The sequence below is a fragment of the Oncorhynchus mykiss genome, chromosome 11 (genome assembly GCF_013265735.2).
Source record: "Oncorhynchus mykiss isolate Arlee chromosome 11, USDA_OmykA_1.1, whole genome shotgun sequence".
In the NCBI taxonomy this organism is placed as follows: domain Eukaryota; kingdom Metazoa; phylum Chordata; class Actinopteri; order Salmoniformes; family Salmonidae; genus Oncorhynchus; species Oncorhynchus mykiss.
In genome coordinates this window covers 60,163,769-60,179,737 of record NC_048575.1, presented here as the reverse complement: position 1 = coordinate 60,179,737, position 15,969 = coordinate 60,163,769, and the positions used below count along the sequence as shown (strand labels likewise).

Genomic DNA, 15,969 nt, shown 5'->3' with positions numbered 1-15,969 from the left:
ACTGATTTAGAAAGGGAGTCAATGGATTACACCCGAACTACACCAAGTGTAACAACACTGCCCCAACCCTCCAGGATTCCAAGACCCAAAACAGAACCATGTGAGGCCATGTTTGGCTGAGGAAACACTATGAACATTGATATGAAATATGGCAAGCCCTCTTACTGTCTGGCATGTTTCCCAGACAGCCTCCTAAAGAACAGGCCGTTCAAGACCAAGCAGGAAGTCGAGCCTGAATCCCCCTCAAGTTTTCCCATGGTGAGACTGCCTGAAACCAAGCCATTGTTGTGTGTACTGGTTAATTATTTATAGCTAGACCTTCATTGGGAAATCTAATCTGCAGGGTACATGAGGTTACGCTCCCCAGTTTCTGTGTTGTTGTGGGTTTGTATGTATTTATGTGTGTATTTCAGGAAATGGCTTCCTGAAGTCCAAAGCAGCTGATTGGTCGGCCCCATCGACAATTGGAGCTCTGACAATTGGAGCTCTGACCCTGCCCTCTCGTCAGGGGATACAGCTGTCTGCAAATACCGACTCCTTCTGCAGCTTTAAAAGACAGTGTTCCTTTGTTAGGTGAGAGAGCTTCTTGGTATGTCTTGTGTTTTGTTGTTGGTCTGTATAATTGTTGTAAAGTATTTAGTAGACGGTCCTGCAGACGTATGTGTATTTCAAAAGGACTGTTTTTGATTATTGAAATTGTTTGCCTTATGTTATTAATTCTGTTTTTTTTCCCAGGGGGGAAGAGGAAGGCACCTTGGGAGTGCTTATGCAAGAGACCTGTGGGCAGACATATACCCGTAGTGTATATACTCAGTCTATGCACACTGTAAGACCTGGGTGGACCATCCCCTGTATTTTGGTTAGCGTGCCAGGTGTCACAAAGAATAGGTAAGTAAAGGTAGGAGAGGGGGTTCTTTAACATTTTCTTTGCTTTGATTCTGTCCAGCTCCTTTTCCCCCACCTTACTGTGTGAAGGAAATAAATTCCCTGTTAATGGTAAACTTCTCTGCCTCTGTCATACCTTACCTGCACCTACAATCACATACCTCTTTCACTCCACGGGGAGTTGAGTGTAGCAGGGTGTTGCGTTCCCTCCAAGAGGTGTGCGCAACACATGAGCAGGTCTCCATGTTCTCTAAAGTTAAAAGTGACTCTGCTGAAGTGGGTCAGAGGCTGTGACATGCAGTGGGCACTGCTGCAGTGAAATAGTTAATGTCATTCACATAAGGGGCACGTGCCCTCTGATTTGTCTTTTTTTCTGTAATACTACTAGCTGCTTAGCAATTTTATGAAGTTGGCTTTAGCTATCCCAGATAGGTACCCAACCTCATTACTAGCTACCAATAAGCCTTTTCAAGCTCAGTCACTTTAGAGTAGCCAACTTGTCTATCTTAGCTGGCATGCCTGCTGTCAAGGTTGGTAGACTTTAGAAAAGCAAGCATAAACTAAGTGTACTGAATATGACACTCCTTTCAATATTTTACACCGATTTTTAGCAGAGATGCAGAAAAGCATTGTTTCTTTTAAAAGAACCACCACAGATGCTGTCCCAGGTTTAGGTCAATGATTTACTTGTGCTGTAGAGACTGTTCCCCCAACCATTAAATATCTGTTAAACTAGTATAGATGGAAAAGGATGTGTTTTAAAAAGAAATATTTTACTAATATTCCAGTTTGGTAACATTCTTAGGCTGGTATTTAAATCAATTGCAGATATGGCTTTGACATATGGGCAGCCACACACTGTACGCTTGGTCAGTATCTCTACCTGCACATTCATTTTCTGCCGATCTACCATTCCAGTGTTTAATTGCTATATTGTAATTACTTCGCCACCATGGCCTATTTATTTCCTTAACTTACCTCATTTGCACTCACTGTATATAGACTTTTTGTTCTACTGTATTATTGACTATGTTTTCTTTATTCCATGTCTAACTCTGTCAAATTGCTACGCTTTATCTTGGCCAGGTCGCAGTTGCAAATGAGAACTTGTTCTCAACTAGCCTACCTGGTTAAATAAAAATAAATAAACATCAAAGAAGTCTTTGTTTTCACTGTTCCCAGGATCTGCAGACCTTCAGTAATATGAAGAACAGTAGTTTATATCAATATAAATACTGCATATAATAAAGGAATGTTTAGCATAAAAAACATTAGATAAATGGGTAATTGTGAATATGTACCATCCAGAACTCCAACAGAATGCAGTCTTAGTGAGATTATTTTTTGATGGGACATGCTGAACACTAGAGACTTGTCTGTTAAAACATGTCACAACTCAAGGCAAGTTCATGCATTTTGTTCCCATAGCACAAAGTGCTGCTCTGTCTTAAAGGGTTTTAGGATGAGATCATTCACACAATGTAAATACTGTGGATCCCTATTTTGGGAGTCTGCTGCTCAGCCCACCAAATTAAACTAGCCACTGCATGTGCTCAGTCTCTTACAGTACACAGTTGATAATTAACTTTTTTTAGACTATGACCAACATTATTAAATGTTAATCATTAAGTCCTGCAGTCTCCACACTAGGGCCTGCTGGTTTCTTTACTACTTGGGTTCCACCAATTCGGTGCCTTTTGAGAAGTGTATCTTAAAAAAATACATATCTATACAGTGGGGCAAAAAAAGTAATTAGTCAGCCACCAATTGTGCAAGTTCTCCCACTTAAAGATGAGGCCTGTAATTTTCATCATTGTTGGCAATGACAGAGGTCAAACATTTTAAGTTTTCACACACTGCTGGTATTTTTGCCCATTCCTCCATGCAGATATCCTCTAGAGCAGTGATGTTTTGGGGCTGTTGCTGGGCAACACACTTTCAACTCCCTCAAGATTTTCTATGGGGTTGAGATCTGGAGACTGGCTAGGCCACTCCAGGACCTTGAAATGCTTCTTACGAAGCCACTCCTTCGTTGCCCGGGTGGTGTGTTTGGGATCATTGTCATGCTGAAAGACCCAGCCACATTTCATCTTCAATGCCCTTGCTGATGGAAGGTTTTCACTCAAAATCTCAGGATACATGGCCCCATTCATTCTTTCCTTTCCTCGGATCAGTTGTCCTGGTCCCTTTGCAGAAAAACAGCCCCAAAGCATGATGTTTCCACCACCATGCTTCAGTAGACGGTCCTGCAGACGTACAGTAGGTATGGTGTTCTTTGGATGCAACATTCTTTGTCCTCCAAACACGACGAGTTGAGTTTTTACCAAAAAGTTATATTTTGGTTTCAACTGATCATATGATTTTCTCCCAATCTTCTTCTGGATCATCCAAATGCTCTCTAGCAAACTTCAGACGGGCCTGGGCATGTACTGGCTTAAGCAGGGGGACACGTCTGGCACTGCAGGATTTGAGTCCCTGGCGGCGTAGTGTGCTACTGATGGTAGGCTTTGTTACTTTGGTCCCAGCTCTCTGCAGGTCATTCACTTGGTCCCCCCGTGTGGTTATGGGATTTTTGCTCACCGTTCTTGTGATCATTTTGACCCCACAGGGTGAGATCAAATCAAATCAAATGTATTTATATAGCCCTTCGTACATCAGCTGATATCTCAAAGTGCTGTACAGAAACCCAGCCTCAAACCCCAAACAGCAAGCAATGCAGGTGTAGAAGCACGGAGATCTTGCGTGGATCCCCAGATCGAGGGAGATTATCAGTGGTCTTGTCTTTCATTTCCTAATAATTGCTCCCACAGTTGATTTCTTCAAACCAAGCTGCTTACCTATTGCAGATTCAGTCTTCCCAGCCTGGTGCAGGTCTACAATTTTGTTTCTGGTGTTCTTTGACAGCTCTTTGGTCTTGGCCGTAGTGGAGTTTGGAGTGTGACTGTTTGAGGTTGTGGACAGATGTCTTTTATACTGATAACAAGTTCAAACAGGTGCCATTAATACAGGTAACAAGTGGAGGACAGAGGATCCTCTTAAAGACGAAGTTACAGGTCTATGAGAGCCAGAAATCTTGCTTTTTTGTAGGTGACCAAATACTTATTTTCCACCATAATTTGCAAATAAATTCATTAATAATCATACAATGTGATTTTCTGGATTTTTTTCCCCCTCATTTTGTCTGTCATAGTTGAAGTCTACCTATGATGAAAATTACAGGCCTCTCTCATCGTTTTAAGTGGGAGAACTTGCACAATTGGTGGCTGACTAAATACTTTTTTGCCCCACTGTATATGATTTCACCTTTTTTTTTACATTGTCATAAAGTACAAGTTTTCACATCTCAAGATGTTAAATAAAACAAAAGGACTATAGTAAGTACCTAATAAGTGTACCAGTTTGAGCGGATGGGTAATAAGGTCGTTTTACAAAACAAGTCCCTTTTGGGTAGTGTAACTTAGTGAAAAAAAACATTTTAACATTCTGCCATGTAGAGCACATGTTCAACTTAATAAAAACCACGTTATCCTAACTCGAGGAAAAAAGACTAAGTGCCAAATAAAGTAAAAGGGTTGACCATAACAGGGTTGACCATCCCCTTTTGACATGGGGAATTGAAGTGTGTTGTGTGCAACAGGGAATGATAATTGAATGCAATATCCACACATTTTGTTACGTGTTACTCTCGTCCCGCTCAGTTTTCCACCCAAAAACACCAGATAATTGTAAAATAAAGTACAACCAGCTCACCTGCTTTTACACTATGATTTGACTATAGATGTTCAATGTTTCTTTTGAAAAAAAATATTTCTAAGTCTGTATTTCTAGTAAAAAAAAGAGTGAAGTTCATCTACCAGGGTTCTTAAAATGAGGGACAGACAAATGAATCATTAATCACATGAAATGAATAATCTTCAAAAACGAATTTGTCAAAACAACAAAATAACTAGGGCTTTACAATGATGGTGAAAACTTGGAGAAATGTTCATAAAGTAGGGAAAACATCTTCCTAGAAGCACGGAGGGACATGTCAAAATGCTGAGTTTGAGCACTTTACCAAGTCTTTATTCATATAAAACATTTGATTTATTGAATTATCCATGTGGTCTATATTAAAAGGCACTTCATTTAATATAACAGGCTTCAATATTGGTTCACAATTTCTATTTAAAATATTAAAGGGGTGTGAAAGGGACTCTTTTAGTGAAATGGCTTACTGATGTAGTCTGTTCTGCATTACTGGGGCTGGGCTGTCCTGGAATACAGGATGTTCATTTCCTGAAGAATTTACTGTCGTTTTTTTTTTTTTTTGTATGGGGATCAGTGATTAACATCGCTTGAACACTGTTTGGGAAGCTGCACTTTTTCTCTACAGAATATTCTAAATCTGTTCCCTACGGTAAGGTTAAGAACTTTGGTGGAAATCATTACACCAACAGCATGTTTGTCTTGTGTTCCTTTGAACTCTTTTCTTATACCATACGGTATCAGCAACACTTCTGAACTGGAAGCTGTTAACTTCCAGACTTTAGGACCATTGCTATTGCCACTCTCAGGCTACAAACAACTTGTTTGATGGATTGGCTTTACAATTAGCATACCATTCACTAAAACTTAGCATGTTGTTCTTTGTGTTGATTTTTGTGTTGCCTTGAATATATCCAGTAGTGGTCAAGTATAACATGAACAATTTGTAGTATACCTACAGGGAATGATGGAAGTTATTTTAGATCTAGCAACATAAACATTATTTACTGATCAACTGGAATGAAGGAGCATTTATGTACTTTTACTTTTTTAAATGTACTTTTTTTACTTTTACAACGGCAATTAGTGCCGTTTAAGATGAGGGAGGATGATATTTTTTTTTATGAGCATGGCATTATTTATATTACAGCATATTGGATGACTGTCATTCATATTCCATTCACCCAGTTCAATGTAACAGCAATAGGTTTAATCTACGACATAATACTTGAATGTTCCCTATATCCACCATGAGGTTGCTACAACGTAGAATATGAATGAAAGTTTACAATGTAGGTGCATCTAGCTGATATAGGATGTAATCAATAGTCTAACAGTTGCAAAAGAGAGTTTCTATTGGACAAATTCATGTTTATCTCTGTTTTGTTTCTGTTTGCTTTCGTTTAAGAAATGTTTTTCAACAGAATGTTTGTTTGCAATTACAGAGATCATACTTTTCCTGTAGTTCTTGACCAGGTTTGCACACACTGCAGCAGGGATTTTGGACCACACCTACATACAGAATCTTCAGGTTTCTGGGCTGTCGCTGGGCAATACGGACTTTCAGCTCTCTCCAAAGATGTTCTATTGGGTTCAGGTCTGGAGACTGGCTAGGTCACTCCAGGACCTTGAGAGGCTTCTTACGGAGCCACTCCTTAGTTGCCCTGGCTGTGTGTTTCGGGTCGTTGTCATACTGGAAGACCCAGATATGACCCATCTTCAATGCTCTTACTGAGGGAACGAGGTTGTTGGCCAAGATCTCGCAATATATGGCCCCATCCATCCTTCCCTCAATACGGTGCATTCGTCCTGTCCCCTTTGCAGAAAAGCATCCCCAAAGAATTATGTTTCCACCTCCATGCTTCACGGTTGGGATGGTGTTCTTGGGGTTGTACTCATCCTTATTCTTCCTCCAAACACGGCGAGTGTTTGGAAAAAAAAGCTATATTTTTGTCTCATCAGACCACATGAGCTTCTCCCATTCCTCCTCTGGATCATCCAGATGGTAATTGGCAAACTTCAGACAGGCCTGGACATGCGCTGGCTTGAGCAGGGGGACCTTGCGTGTGCTGCAGGATTTTAATCCATGACGGCGTAGTGTGTTACTAATGGTTTTCTTTGAGACTGTGGTCCCAGCTATCTTCAGGTCATTGACCAGGTCCTGTCGTGTAGTTTTGGGCTGATCTCTCACCTTCCCCATGATCATTGATGCCCCACAAGGTGAGATCTTGCATGGAGCCCCAGACCGAGGGTGATTGACCGTCATCTTGAACTTCATCTATTTTCTAATAATTGCGCCAACAGTTGTTGCCTTCTCACCAAGCTGCTTGTCTATTGTCCTGTAGCCCATCCCAGCCCTGTGCAGGTCTACAATTTTATCCCTGATGTCCTTGCACAGCTGTCTGGTCTTGGCCATTGTGGAGAGGTTGGAGTCTGTTTGATAGAGTGTGTGGACAGGTGTCTTTTTTACAGGTATCAAGTTCAAACAGGTGCAGTTAATACAGGTAATGAGTGGAGAACAGGAGGGCTTCTTAAACCTTTAAGTCTTTACTGAAGACTCATCTCTTCAGTGGGTCATATGATTGAGTGTAGTCTGGCCCAGGAGTGTGAAGGTGAACGGAAAGGCTCTGGAGCAACGGACCGCCCTTGCTGTCTCTGCCTGGCCGGTTCCCCTCTTTCCACTGGGATTCTCTGCCTCTAACCCTATTACAGGGGCTGAGTCACTGGCTTACTAGGGCTCTTTCATACCATCCCTAGGAGGGGTGCGTCATTTGAGTGGGTTGAGTCACTGATGTGATCTTCCTGTCTGGGTTGGCACCCCCCCTTGGGTTGTGCCGTGGCGGAGATCTTTGTGGGCTATACTCGGCCTTGTCTCAGGATGGTATGTTGGTGGTTGAAGATATCCCTCTAGTGGTGTGGGGGCTGTGCTTTGGCAAAGTGGGTGGGGTTATATTCTTCCTGTTCGGCCCTGTCCGGGGGTGTCATCGGATGGGGCCACAGTGTCTCCTGACCCCTCCTGTCTCAGCCTCCAGTATTTATGTTGGGGGGCTAGGGTCAGTTTGTTACATCTGGAGTACTTCTCCTGCCCTATCCGGTGTCCTGTGTGAATTTAAGTATGCTCTCTAATTCTCTCTTTCTCGCTCTCTTTCTCTCTCTCGGAGGACCTGAGCCCTAGGACCATGCCTCAGGACTACCGGGAATGATGACTCCTTGCTGTCCCCAGTCCACCTGGCCGTGCTGCTGCTCCAGTTTCAACTGTTCTGCCTGTGATTATTATTATTTGACCATGCCTGTCATTTAAGAACATTTGAACATCTTGGCCATGTTCTGTTATAATCTCTACCCGGCACAGCCAGAAGAGGACTGGCCACCCCACATAGCCTGGTTCCTCTCTAGGTTTCTTCCTAGGTTTTGGCCTTTCTAGGGAGTTTTTCCTAGCCACCGTGCTTCTACACCTGCATTGCTTGCTGTTTGGGTTTTTAGGCTGGGTTTCTGTGCAGCACTTTGAGATATCAGCTGATGTACGAAGGGCTATACAAATAAATTTGATTTGATTTGATTTAAAGAAAAACTAACAGGTCTGTGAGAGCCGGAATTCTTACTGGTTGGTAGGTGATCAAATACTTATGTCATGCAATAAATTGCAAATTAATGACTTAAAAATCATACAATGTGATTTTCTGGATTTTTGTTTTAGACTCCGTCTCTCACAGTTGAAGTATACATATGATAAAAAATTACAGACCTCTACATGCTTTGTAAGTAGGAAAACCTGCAAAATCGGCAGTGTATCAAATACGTGTTCCCCCCACTGTAGTTCCAACCCGTCTGTTGGCCTATCACAGCAGAGGCTAAGCGTGGTTTAGACTTGCTCAGCCTATCGCAGGTCGCTCAGGCTAGTCCCAGCCTCTTGGCGCTTCTTGGAGTCCACCCTCTGTCTATGTATAGATTCTTACTGTTCTGGTATCACACCCTAGTTATAACAGTTGCTGTTCCTAGTCAGTTCCTGCTATTGTGTTGTTCAGTATTTTTCCATCTCAGTTAAACCTTGTGATGACCACCCCTCCCTATACCTGATTAACCACAACTTTGTAACATGCAGCAAGTCACACCATGTGCTCAATATTGTCACACACACAGACAGGCAAGGCAAATGTAGCAAACAGTACACCGCTTTGCAACATGCAAGTCACACTATGTTGCTTAGTTCTTGTCACACACACACACACACACACACACACACACACACACACACACACACACACACACACACACACACACACACACACACACACACACACGAAGACAAAGCAGCTGTTCAAACAATTCAATCTTACGTAATATGGTAGCGGTTATAGAGCATCAGCATAAATCCTCACAATTTGCTTGTGGACTTCAATGCATAACACATCAGCCGTATGTGACCAGGTGAAAAAACCTTTCCAAGCCAAACCGCTACACACAGCCTACATCGTTGTCACCATATTAGCTAAATTAGTGTCAGAGTAAGCATAGCTAGTAGAACTAATGCGTTAGTAAACCCGCTACAATCATGCATTAACATTACAGTGTACAGTCAGTAGGCAGTTACATCAATAGGCCCGGTGGCAATAAATTAGTCAAATCAAAAGGTTACCTTGACTTGGAAGAGTTCCAATGTTGTGTTGTGTAGTCATAGCCAGCTGGCTAACATAGTAAGTGAAAAAAACTGTTCAACTATTGTCTTTCAGCACATTTTATGTAGTGCTAGCTAGCTGTAGCTCATGCTTTCAGTACTAGATGAATTCTCTGATCATTTGATTGGGTGGACAACATGTCAGTTCATGCTTCAAGAGCTCTGATAGGTTGGAGAACATCCTCCTGAAGTTGTCATAATTACTGTGTAAGTCTATGGAAGGGGGTGAGAACCATGAGCCTCCTAGGTTTTGTATTGAAGTCAACGTACCCAGAGGACGGAAGCTAGCTGTCCTCCAGCTACACCATGGTGCTACCCTACAGAGTGCTGTTGAGGGTACTATATACCTTTGCAAAATTGTGTGTTTTAATCTATTATTTGGTGACGTGATTATATTTAGTATAGTTTTATCTAAAAATTAGAACTTTTTAAATGTTTAAAAATGTATATTTTTATGAAATTCACTGAGGAGGATGGTCCTACTCTTCCTCCTATGAGGAGCCTCCACTGATGTAAATGCAGTCATTGCATACAGGACCTGTTCTGACAGAATCATTGCATTCCTTTTTTCTTAGGGTAAAAAACAACTGAAATCATGGTTCCCCCAATCAACTCATCTGACTATGATGACTACAATGATTCAGTGGTGATACCATCTCAGTCCCCAGTCATCTATGAGATGTATCAGATGAGGACTGGCTTGAGATTATTGTATGTGTCGGTCTACTCAGCCAACCTTCTACTGGGTCTACTGCTCAACGCTGCCGTCATCTTCATGATTGTCTGGAAATACAGGTCCAAGAAGAAACTGAGTCGACGGATGTTGATCATTGGCTTGGCTGCCACCCACCTCATCTTCTGCCTCTTCACTCCACTTTACTTGATCACAGCCTGGAACTACTTCTCCTGGACATTTGGGAAGGTTGTCTGCAAGCTGGGGTCCTTTGTGATGTTTATGAATATGTTCTCTGCCTCAGTGATGATCACTTTCTGGAATGTGCGCTGGTGTGTCCCCAGATGTTTTGAACATCACATGTCCAGCAGCATGGTTCTGCTATCCTGGTTCACTGGGGCCATACTAAGCGCCCCCTCTTTACTGTCCAGGGAGGTTCAGTATACTGTCAATGGACACGTCTGCCTTGACAACTATGATTATACTGAACAACGCCGGATCTCTAAAGAGGGTAAGGAGAGAATGATGGCTGTGGTGAGCTGTCGCTTAATTTTTGGGCTGCTGCTCCCTTTGGGTGTGACATGTGTCAGCCGTTGCTGCATTAACAGCAGGGGAAATAACCAAGTGAAGTCATTGGTTATTCGACCTGTGACTATTGCCCATTTCCTATGCTGGGCTCCTGTCCTCTGCCTATCTATGTTGCAAATCGCAATGGGGATAGACAACAAATGGTTCAGATACGTATTGCCCACAGCCACTGCCCTGTCAGTCTTAAACAGCTGCATCTATCCTATCATCTGCATCTGGCAAGGAAATAAAGAACTTAAGCATAACTTTCGCTCACAGCCTGAAGAGACCCCTCAGACAGAGGACGAAGGAGAGGAGGGCCATGAGATGACTTGCCTGGATAGGGAGGACAATGTCCTTGAACAGTAATGGGAATACAACATACTTTTCCTGCTTGAAATGTACTTGTTAATGTCATGCAAAATATACAATATTTTGGTCTATAATTTTTATGAATTGTATACTCACAGTATGTACAGTATAATTACACATTGTTCTAAATCCCTCTTGATCAAGGTAACAAATGTCTTATTTTTTAAACTGTATTTATTTTCTTTTCAAATGCTTATTAAATAAAGATTTGATGAAATATATAACCATTAACATTTCTGAAAATATTTCTTTTGAATTAAATGTTACAATATGCGATAGGAAAAATGTCCCTTGCAAGAAAGTGTCATTTTTATTTTCACATGTTAAAATCACATTTTCACACAAAATCACATTTTCACATGTGAAATAACCTTTTCAGAGGTGAAATAGCATTTTCACATGTTGAGCTGAAAAGTGGTCAGTTTTTATATTTACAGTATGTTATTTACGTACAGTATGTTCACATGTTAACACCACCTTTCCACATGAGGAGAACACATATAATTTCCAGTTTTACATGTGAAACACTTTAACATTTGAAAATCAAACTTTCACATGTGGAATAGCAAGTTCACATGTGCACTTCAAAAAATATTTAGGCTGCTGTTAAGTTTTGCTTTATAATAGTGTGTTAACATTACACCAGGGGTAGACAACTACATTCACCTGCGAGCTGTTTTTTGTCGGAGCGAATGGTCGGGGAGGCGACACATTGGTGCGGCTGGCTTCCGGTTTGGATGCGCGCTGTGTTAAGAAGCAGTGCGGCTTGGTTGGGTTGTGTTTCTGGAGAACGCATGGCTTTCGACCTTCGTCTCTCCTGAGCCCGTATGGGAGTTGTAGCGATGAGACAAGATAGTAACTATTTACTAAATAAAGTATGAAATGTAGAATGTAGTTGTCAACACCTGGGAGAAAAGGGGGTAAAATATATATATTTTTTAAATGTAAAAGTTCAACAGTAGCACCATCGAGAGCATCCTAACCGGTTGCATCACCACCTGGTATGGCAAATGCTTCGCATCCGACCGTTAGGCGCTAACAATTGGATACCAAAAGGCTCCTTAACAGCCTCTACCCCAAAGCCATGAGACTGCTGAACAATTAATCAAATGGCCATCCAAACTATTTACATTGACACCCCCCGTTTGATATTACACTGCTGCTACTCACTGTTTTTTATCTATGCATAGTCACTTTACCCCTACTTACATGTTCAAATGACCTCGAGTAACCTGTACCCCTGCACAGTGACTCGGCACCGGTGTACCCTGTATATAGCCTCTGGAATAGTTTTTTTATTGTGTTACTTTTTACTTTAGTTTTTTAGTAAATATTGTCTTAACTCTATTGAACTGCATTGTTGGTTAAGGGTTTGTAAGTAAGCATTTCACAGTGTTGTATTCGGCTCGTGACAAATAACATTTGTTTTGATTTGAATTAGAGTATCATGTAGTGGCATACAACTAGAGATGTTACATTGAGCTTGGTGTATAGAATATGAATGATAGTCATCCAACATGCTGTAACAGAAATAAGGCCATGCAAAAAATAAAAATAATCTTCCATCTTAAACGGCACCAACCACCACTGTTTGTTTCCTAGTCAATACATGCATTCTGTGTCTGTTCAATCCCTCTCTGTAAAGTGTTGCACCATTGGATTGAGGGGCTGGGCAATGTTTCAGAGTTGAATAAAACGCAAAGTTATTCTACTCACTGTAGATGCTTTTATCCGTAAAAAATGATTAACCTGACAATAATAACGTGAGGGTTTAATTGTGTAACAATGCACAGACCATGTTATGATGATGGTTCAAGATAATCTGATAATTGTTATGAAGGAAACATTTTTAAGTATGAAATGACCAATTAAAATTAAACCTGAGACAACTTGATCAAGCTTATGAACATGTAAAACTGCATAATGATGTCATATTAAAGTGCAGAAACACTGCATGCACCGATTCGCACACATTGACACACACTGTCCTCCATTTACACACACGCACGCACACACACACACACGCACACACACACAGGGAAGGAGTTAACAAGTCAGGAACAGCAAATCAACAAATCAGGAACAGCAACCGTGTGCTATTGGCTTGGATTCCAGGATGTGGTCCTCTTGCCTCCTTTTATTGAGTGACTGCTGTTTCTAAGATTGATCAAATAGCTTAACATGCTATTTCAAATGTCTTGTTCTGTGTAACAAGGGCTGTGTGCTGCCCAGTTGACATTTAACTCAATATTGTTATTCTATTCATGTTGTTCCCACAGAGTTGTCCATTCTGAGTCAACCTAGAATCATGACCCCTGACTTGTCCTATTCTAACACTGACCAGCTGCTTTTGGACCTGCAACCCCCCACTAGTCAAGCTCCTGTATCTTTCAAGCCCTTCCTGAGTTGTTTGATCTAACTACTGACTCAGCCAAGGACCGATAGCAGCATTTCCCAAACTCGGTCCTAGGGACCCCAAGGGGTGAACTTTTTAGGGTTTTGCTCTAGCACGACTACACAGCTGATTCAAATAATCATCTCATAATCAACCACTTGGGGTCCCCAGATTCTAGTTTTGGAAACGCTGAACTAAAGAATATGATAAAATGTCAGTAGTGTGGTTTAGCATGTAACTTTAAGGGATTGTTTACTCATGGTGTAAAGGGTGGGCACAGTCAGACAGGATGGATTTCCCACTGTCATGACCAAACACTACTTTACCCCAAATGGCATTTCTCATTTAAATACAGGGAAGAGGAAGGAGTAGGCTAGTCTGTCTGGACTGGCATCATTGTGCTTGGTTGTCATAACATGGTGATGATGACGTTGCTGATGATAATTTTGATCAGCATATTTTTTGTCATGATATTGACGTGATGATTCAAGGATGTGCACAGTGCACCTGTTATGTAACACCATGAGTAAAAAAAATGCTATACATTTGTATTGATGCTAATGTTGATCATCAGTATTGTGCATATTTACACTGATGGCTGTCAGCCCATGACTGATGTATTAGCCTATTGTTATTTAGTATCATTATGCATGTGAATTCTATGTTTGTTATTGTAACCGATGTGAAATGGCTAGCTAGTTAGCGATTGTGCGTGCTAATAGCGTTTCAATCGGTGACGTCACTCGCTCTGAGACCCCGAAGTAGTTGTTCCCCTTGCTCTGCAAGGGCTGCGGCTTTTGTGGTGTGATTGATAACGAAGCTTCGAGGGCTTTAGATTAACTAATTTCAAAGTAATGACTCGGGACGTCGGGTTTGATATGAAAGCTTCTTTTAGTAATAATACTTGTTGACGTTACATTTAACAACTTTAGATTCTACAGAGCAATGCAGGTAAGATGCTAGCGGAAAGTCAGCTTAATCACTTAATCACTTTGCACCTGCACATAACTGTCGCGTTATCTCTCTCATTCCTGTCACAAGGCATTCTGGAACTTGCAGTCAAAAAGCGTAATTCAATACAAACCAATACAATTACAAATGTAAATAACTGTAAAGAAATATATTTAGATACAGCTCAATTAATTAACTTAAACATTAACTCTGTAACACATTAAAGTTACAACATCCTCACCCCCCCGATGAACAACTGTTAATCTAGATCTCTAGGCAGTATATCAACTGAATAGGTCTCTTCAACAAAGTCCCTGAAGTAATACGAACTGAACATGATCTAACTAAGCCATCTCGGCCTGGAAACAGTTCCTCAATCTTTCCTAGTTTCCAGGTTTGTCTGGGTATGTTATCTTCTCCAATGAGTACAACGTCACCCGCTTTCAGTGGGGTGGGCTGTGGTGTGTCACAGCGGTGTGCTGACTTTAGATCCAGCAAGTAGTCTCTTCGCCAACTGTTCCAGAAACTGGTCACAAGTCTCTGCCTGTACTTCCATCTGCGTGTCATTTCCCCCTTGTTTAACGTTGGGTGCTGAGTGTCACTTGCTCCAGAATGCATCACCTTCTCATGGTGGTACTGTATCAGCATTTCTGAGTATCTGTACTTATTGGGCAGAACCCATGGGTGCTGCTCTCTGAATGTGAAGTTGGACTGTTGCAGTCTTCCTCCTACACTGAGTAGTTCGTGTTCGTCCAGGAAAGGTTTCAGTTCTCCTATTTTACAGTCATTGTTTAGGCTTTGTCCTGCCTTCAGTTGTTTGATCTCCTGTCCAAAACTCTGTTGTTGTGTTACCTTAATCCAGTACTTTTCTGTATCGAACAGTTCGTCAGCAGTCAGTTCACCTTGCATCTTTATTCTTGTACGAGCATTGGCTATGAATCTCTTTATCCAGGCGGAAACTCTGAAAACTCTTTTCAGTTTGCTGTACCTTTCAAGCTCCAACACAGGTTCAGTGCTGTCTGTGCTGTTTGCTGCGAGTTGTACAGTAACCTGGCAACTGGACTTGAGTTATTTTTTCACCTATTCCGGAACCTTGTTATTATCAGTCTCTTCGGACTGATTGGGTGATTCTGGGTCCATTCCACCATAGCTCGCTTCTTTGTCAAGTTTCGAACAGTTTGTCCTCTTGTAGGGAGGTCAGCTGGATTAGTTTTCCCTTCAATATGTGACCATGACTCTGGATTGGTCAAGGACTGGATCTCCGTCACTCTGTTCGCAACAAACTGTTTCCATTTCTGAGCTGCAAATCCAATGCAGCACGATCATCGAGTCTGTCCACATTTTGATCCGTTTTTCTTCCATTTTCAGTGTGGTCATCAAGTTGTTTGCTAGTCTCGCTCCAATCACAGCTCCCATGAGCTCCAGGCGTGGCAGCGTCATTTTCTTAAGTGGGGCTACCCTGGACTTGGATGCGACTAGACTTGTTGTTTCCCTGTCTTGTGACTCACCTTGCAAGTAAGCTATGCACTGTAAGCCCTTTCACTTGCATCACAGAACACGTGTAGTTTCAGGGTGTGGTTATTCTGTGGCCGCATGTCTGTTCTGTACCACCTTGGTATGGTGAGCTGGTGTAACTGCGGTAGTTCTGAACACCACTGTTGCCATTCTCGTGTCAGATCAGGTGGTAATTCTTCGTCCCAGCTG

General features: G+C 41.7%; 1 protein-coding gene across 4 annotated transcripts; it reads left to right on the top strand.

Moving 5' to 3' along the window:
• Window positions 1-385: 385 nt before the first annotated feature.
• LOC110536109 (chemokine-like receptor 1) lies at window positions 386-12,491 on the top strand. Of its 4 annotated transcripts, XM_021621673.2 has the most exons (4): window positions 386-589; window positions 736-888; window positions 7,794-7,898; window positions 9,883-12,491. In XM_021621673.2, the coding sequence occupies exon 4, from the start codon at window positions 9,903-9,905 to the stop codon at window positions 10,914-10,916; it is 1,014 nt and encodes a 337-aa protein (XP_021477348.2). In that variant the 5' UTR covers window positions 386-589; window positions 736-888; window positions 7,794-7,898; window positions 9,883-9,902; the 3' UTR covers window positions 10,917-12,491. The 4 variants fall into 4 exon arrangements, with proteins under 4 accessions (XP_021477348.2, XP_021477346.2, XP_021477345.2 ...); XM_021621671.2 differs by lacking the exon at window positions 7,794-7,898 and having other exon boundaries at window positions 399-573; XM_021621670.2 differs by lacking the exon at window positions 7,794-7,898 and having other exon boundaries at window positions 399-589.
• Window positions 12,492-15,969: the final 3,478 nt, after the last annotated feature.

Bases quoted from the DNA above. Each gene is read 5' to 3' on its own strand.
- LOC110536109 (XM_021621673.2), top strand. From the start codon at position 9,903: ATGGTTCCCCCAATCAACTCATCTGACTATGATGACTACAATGATTCA.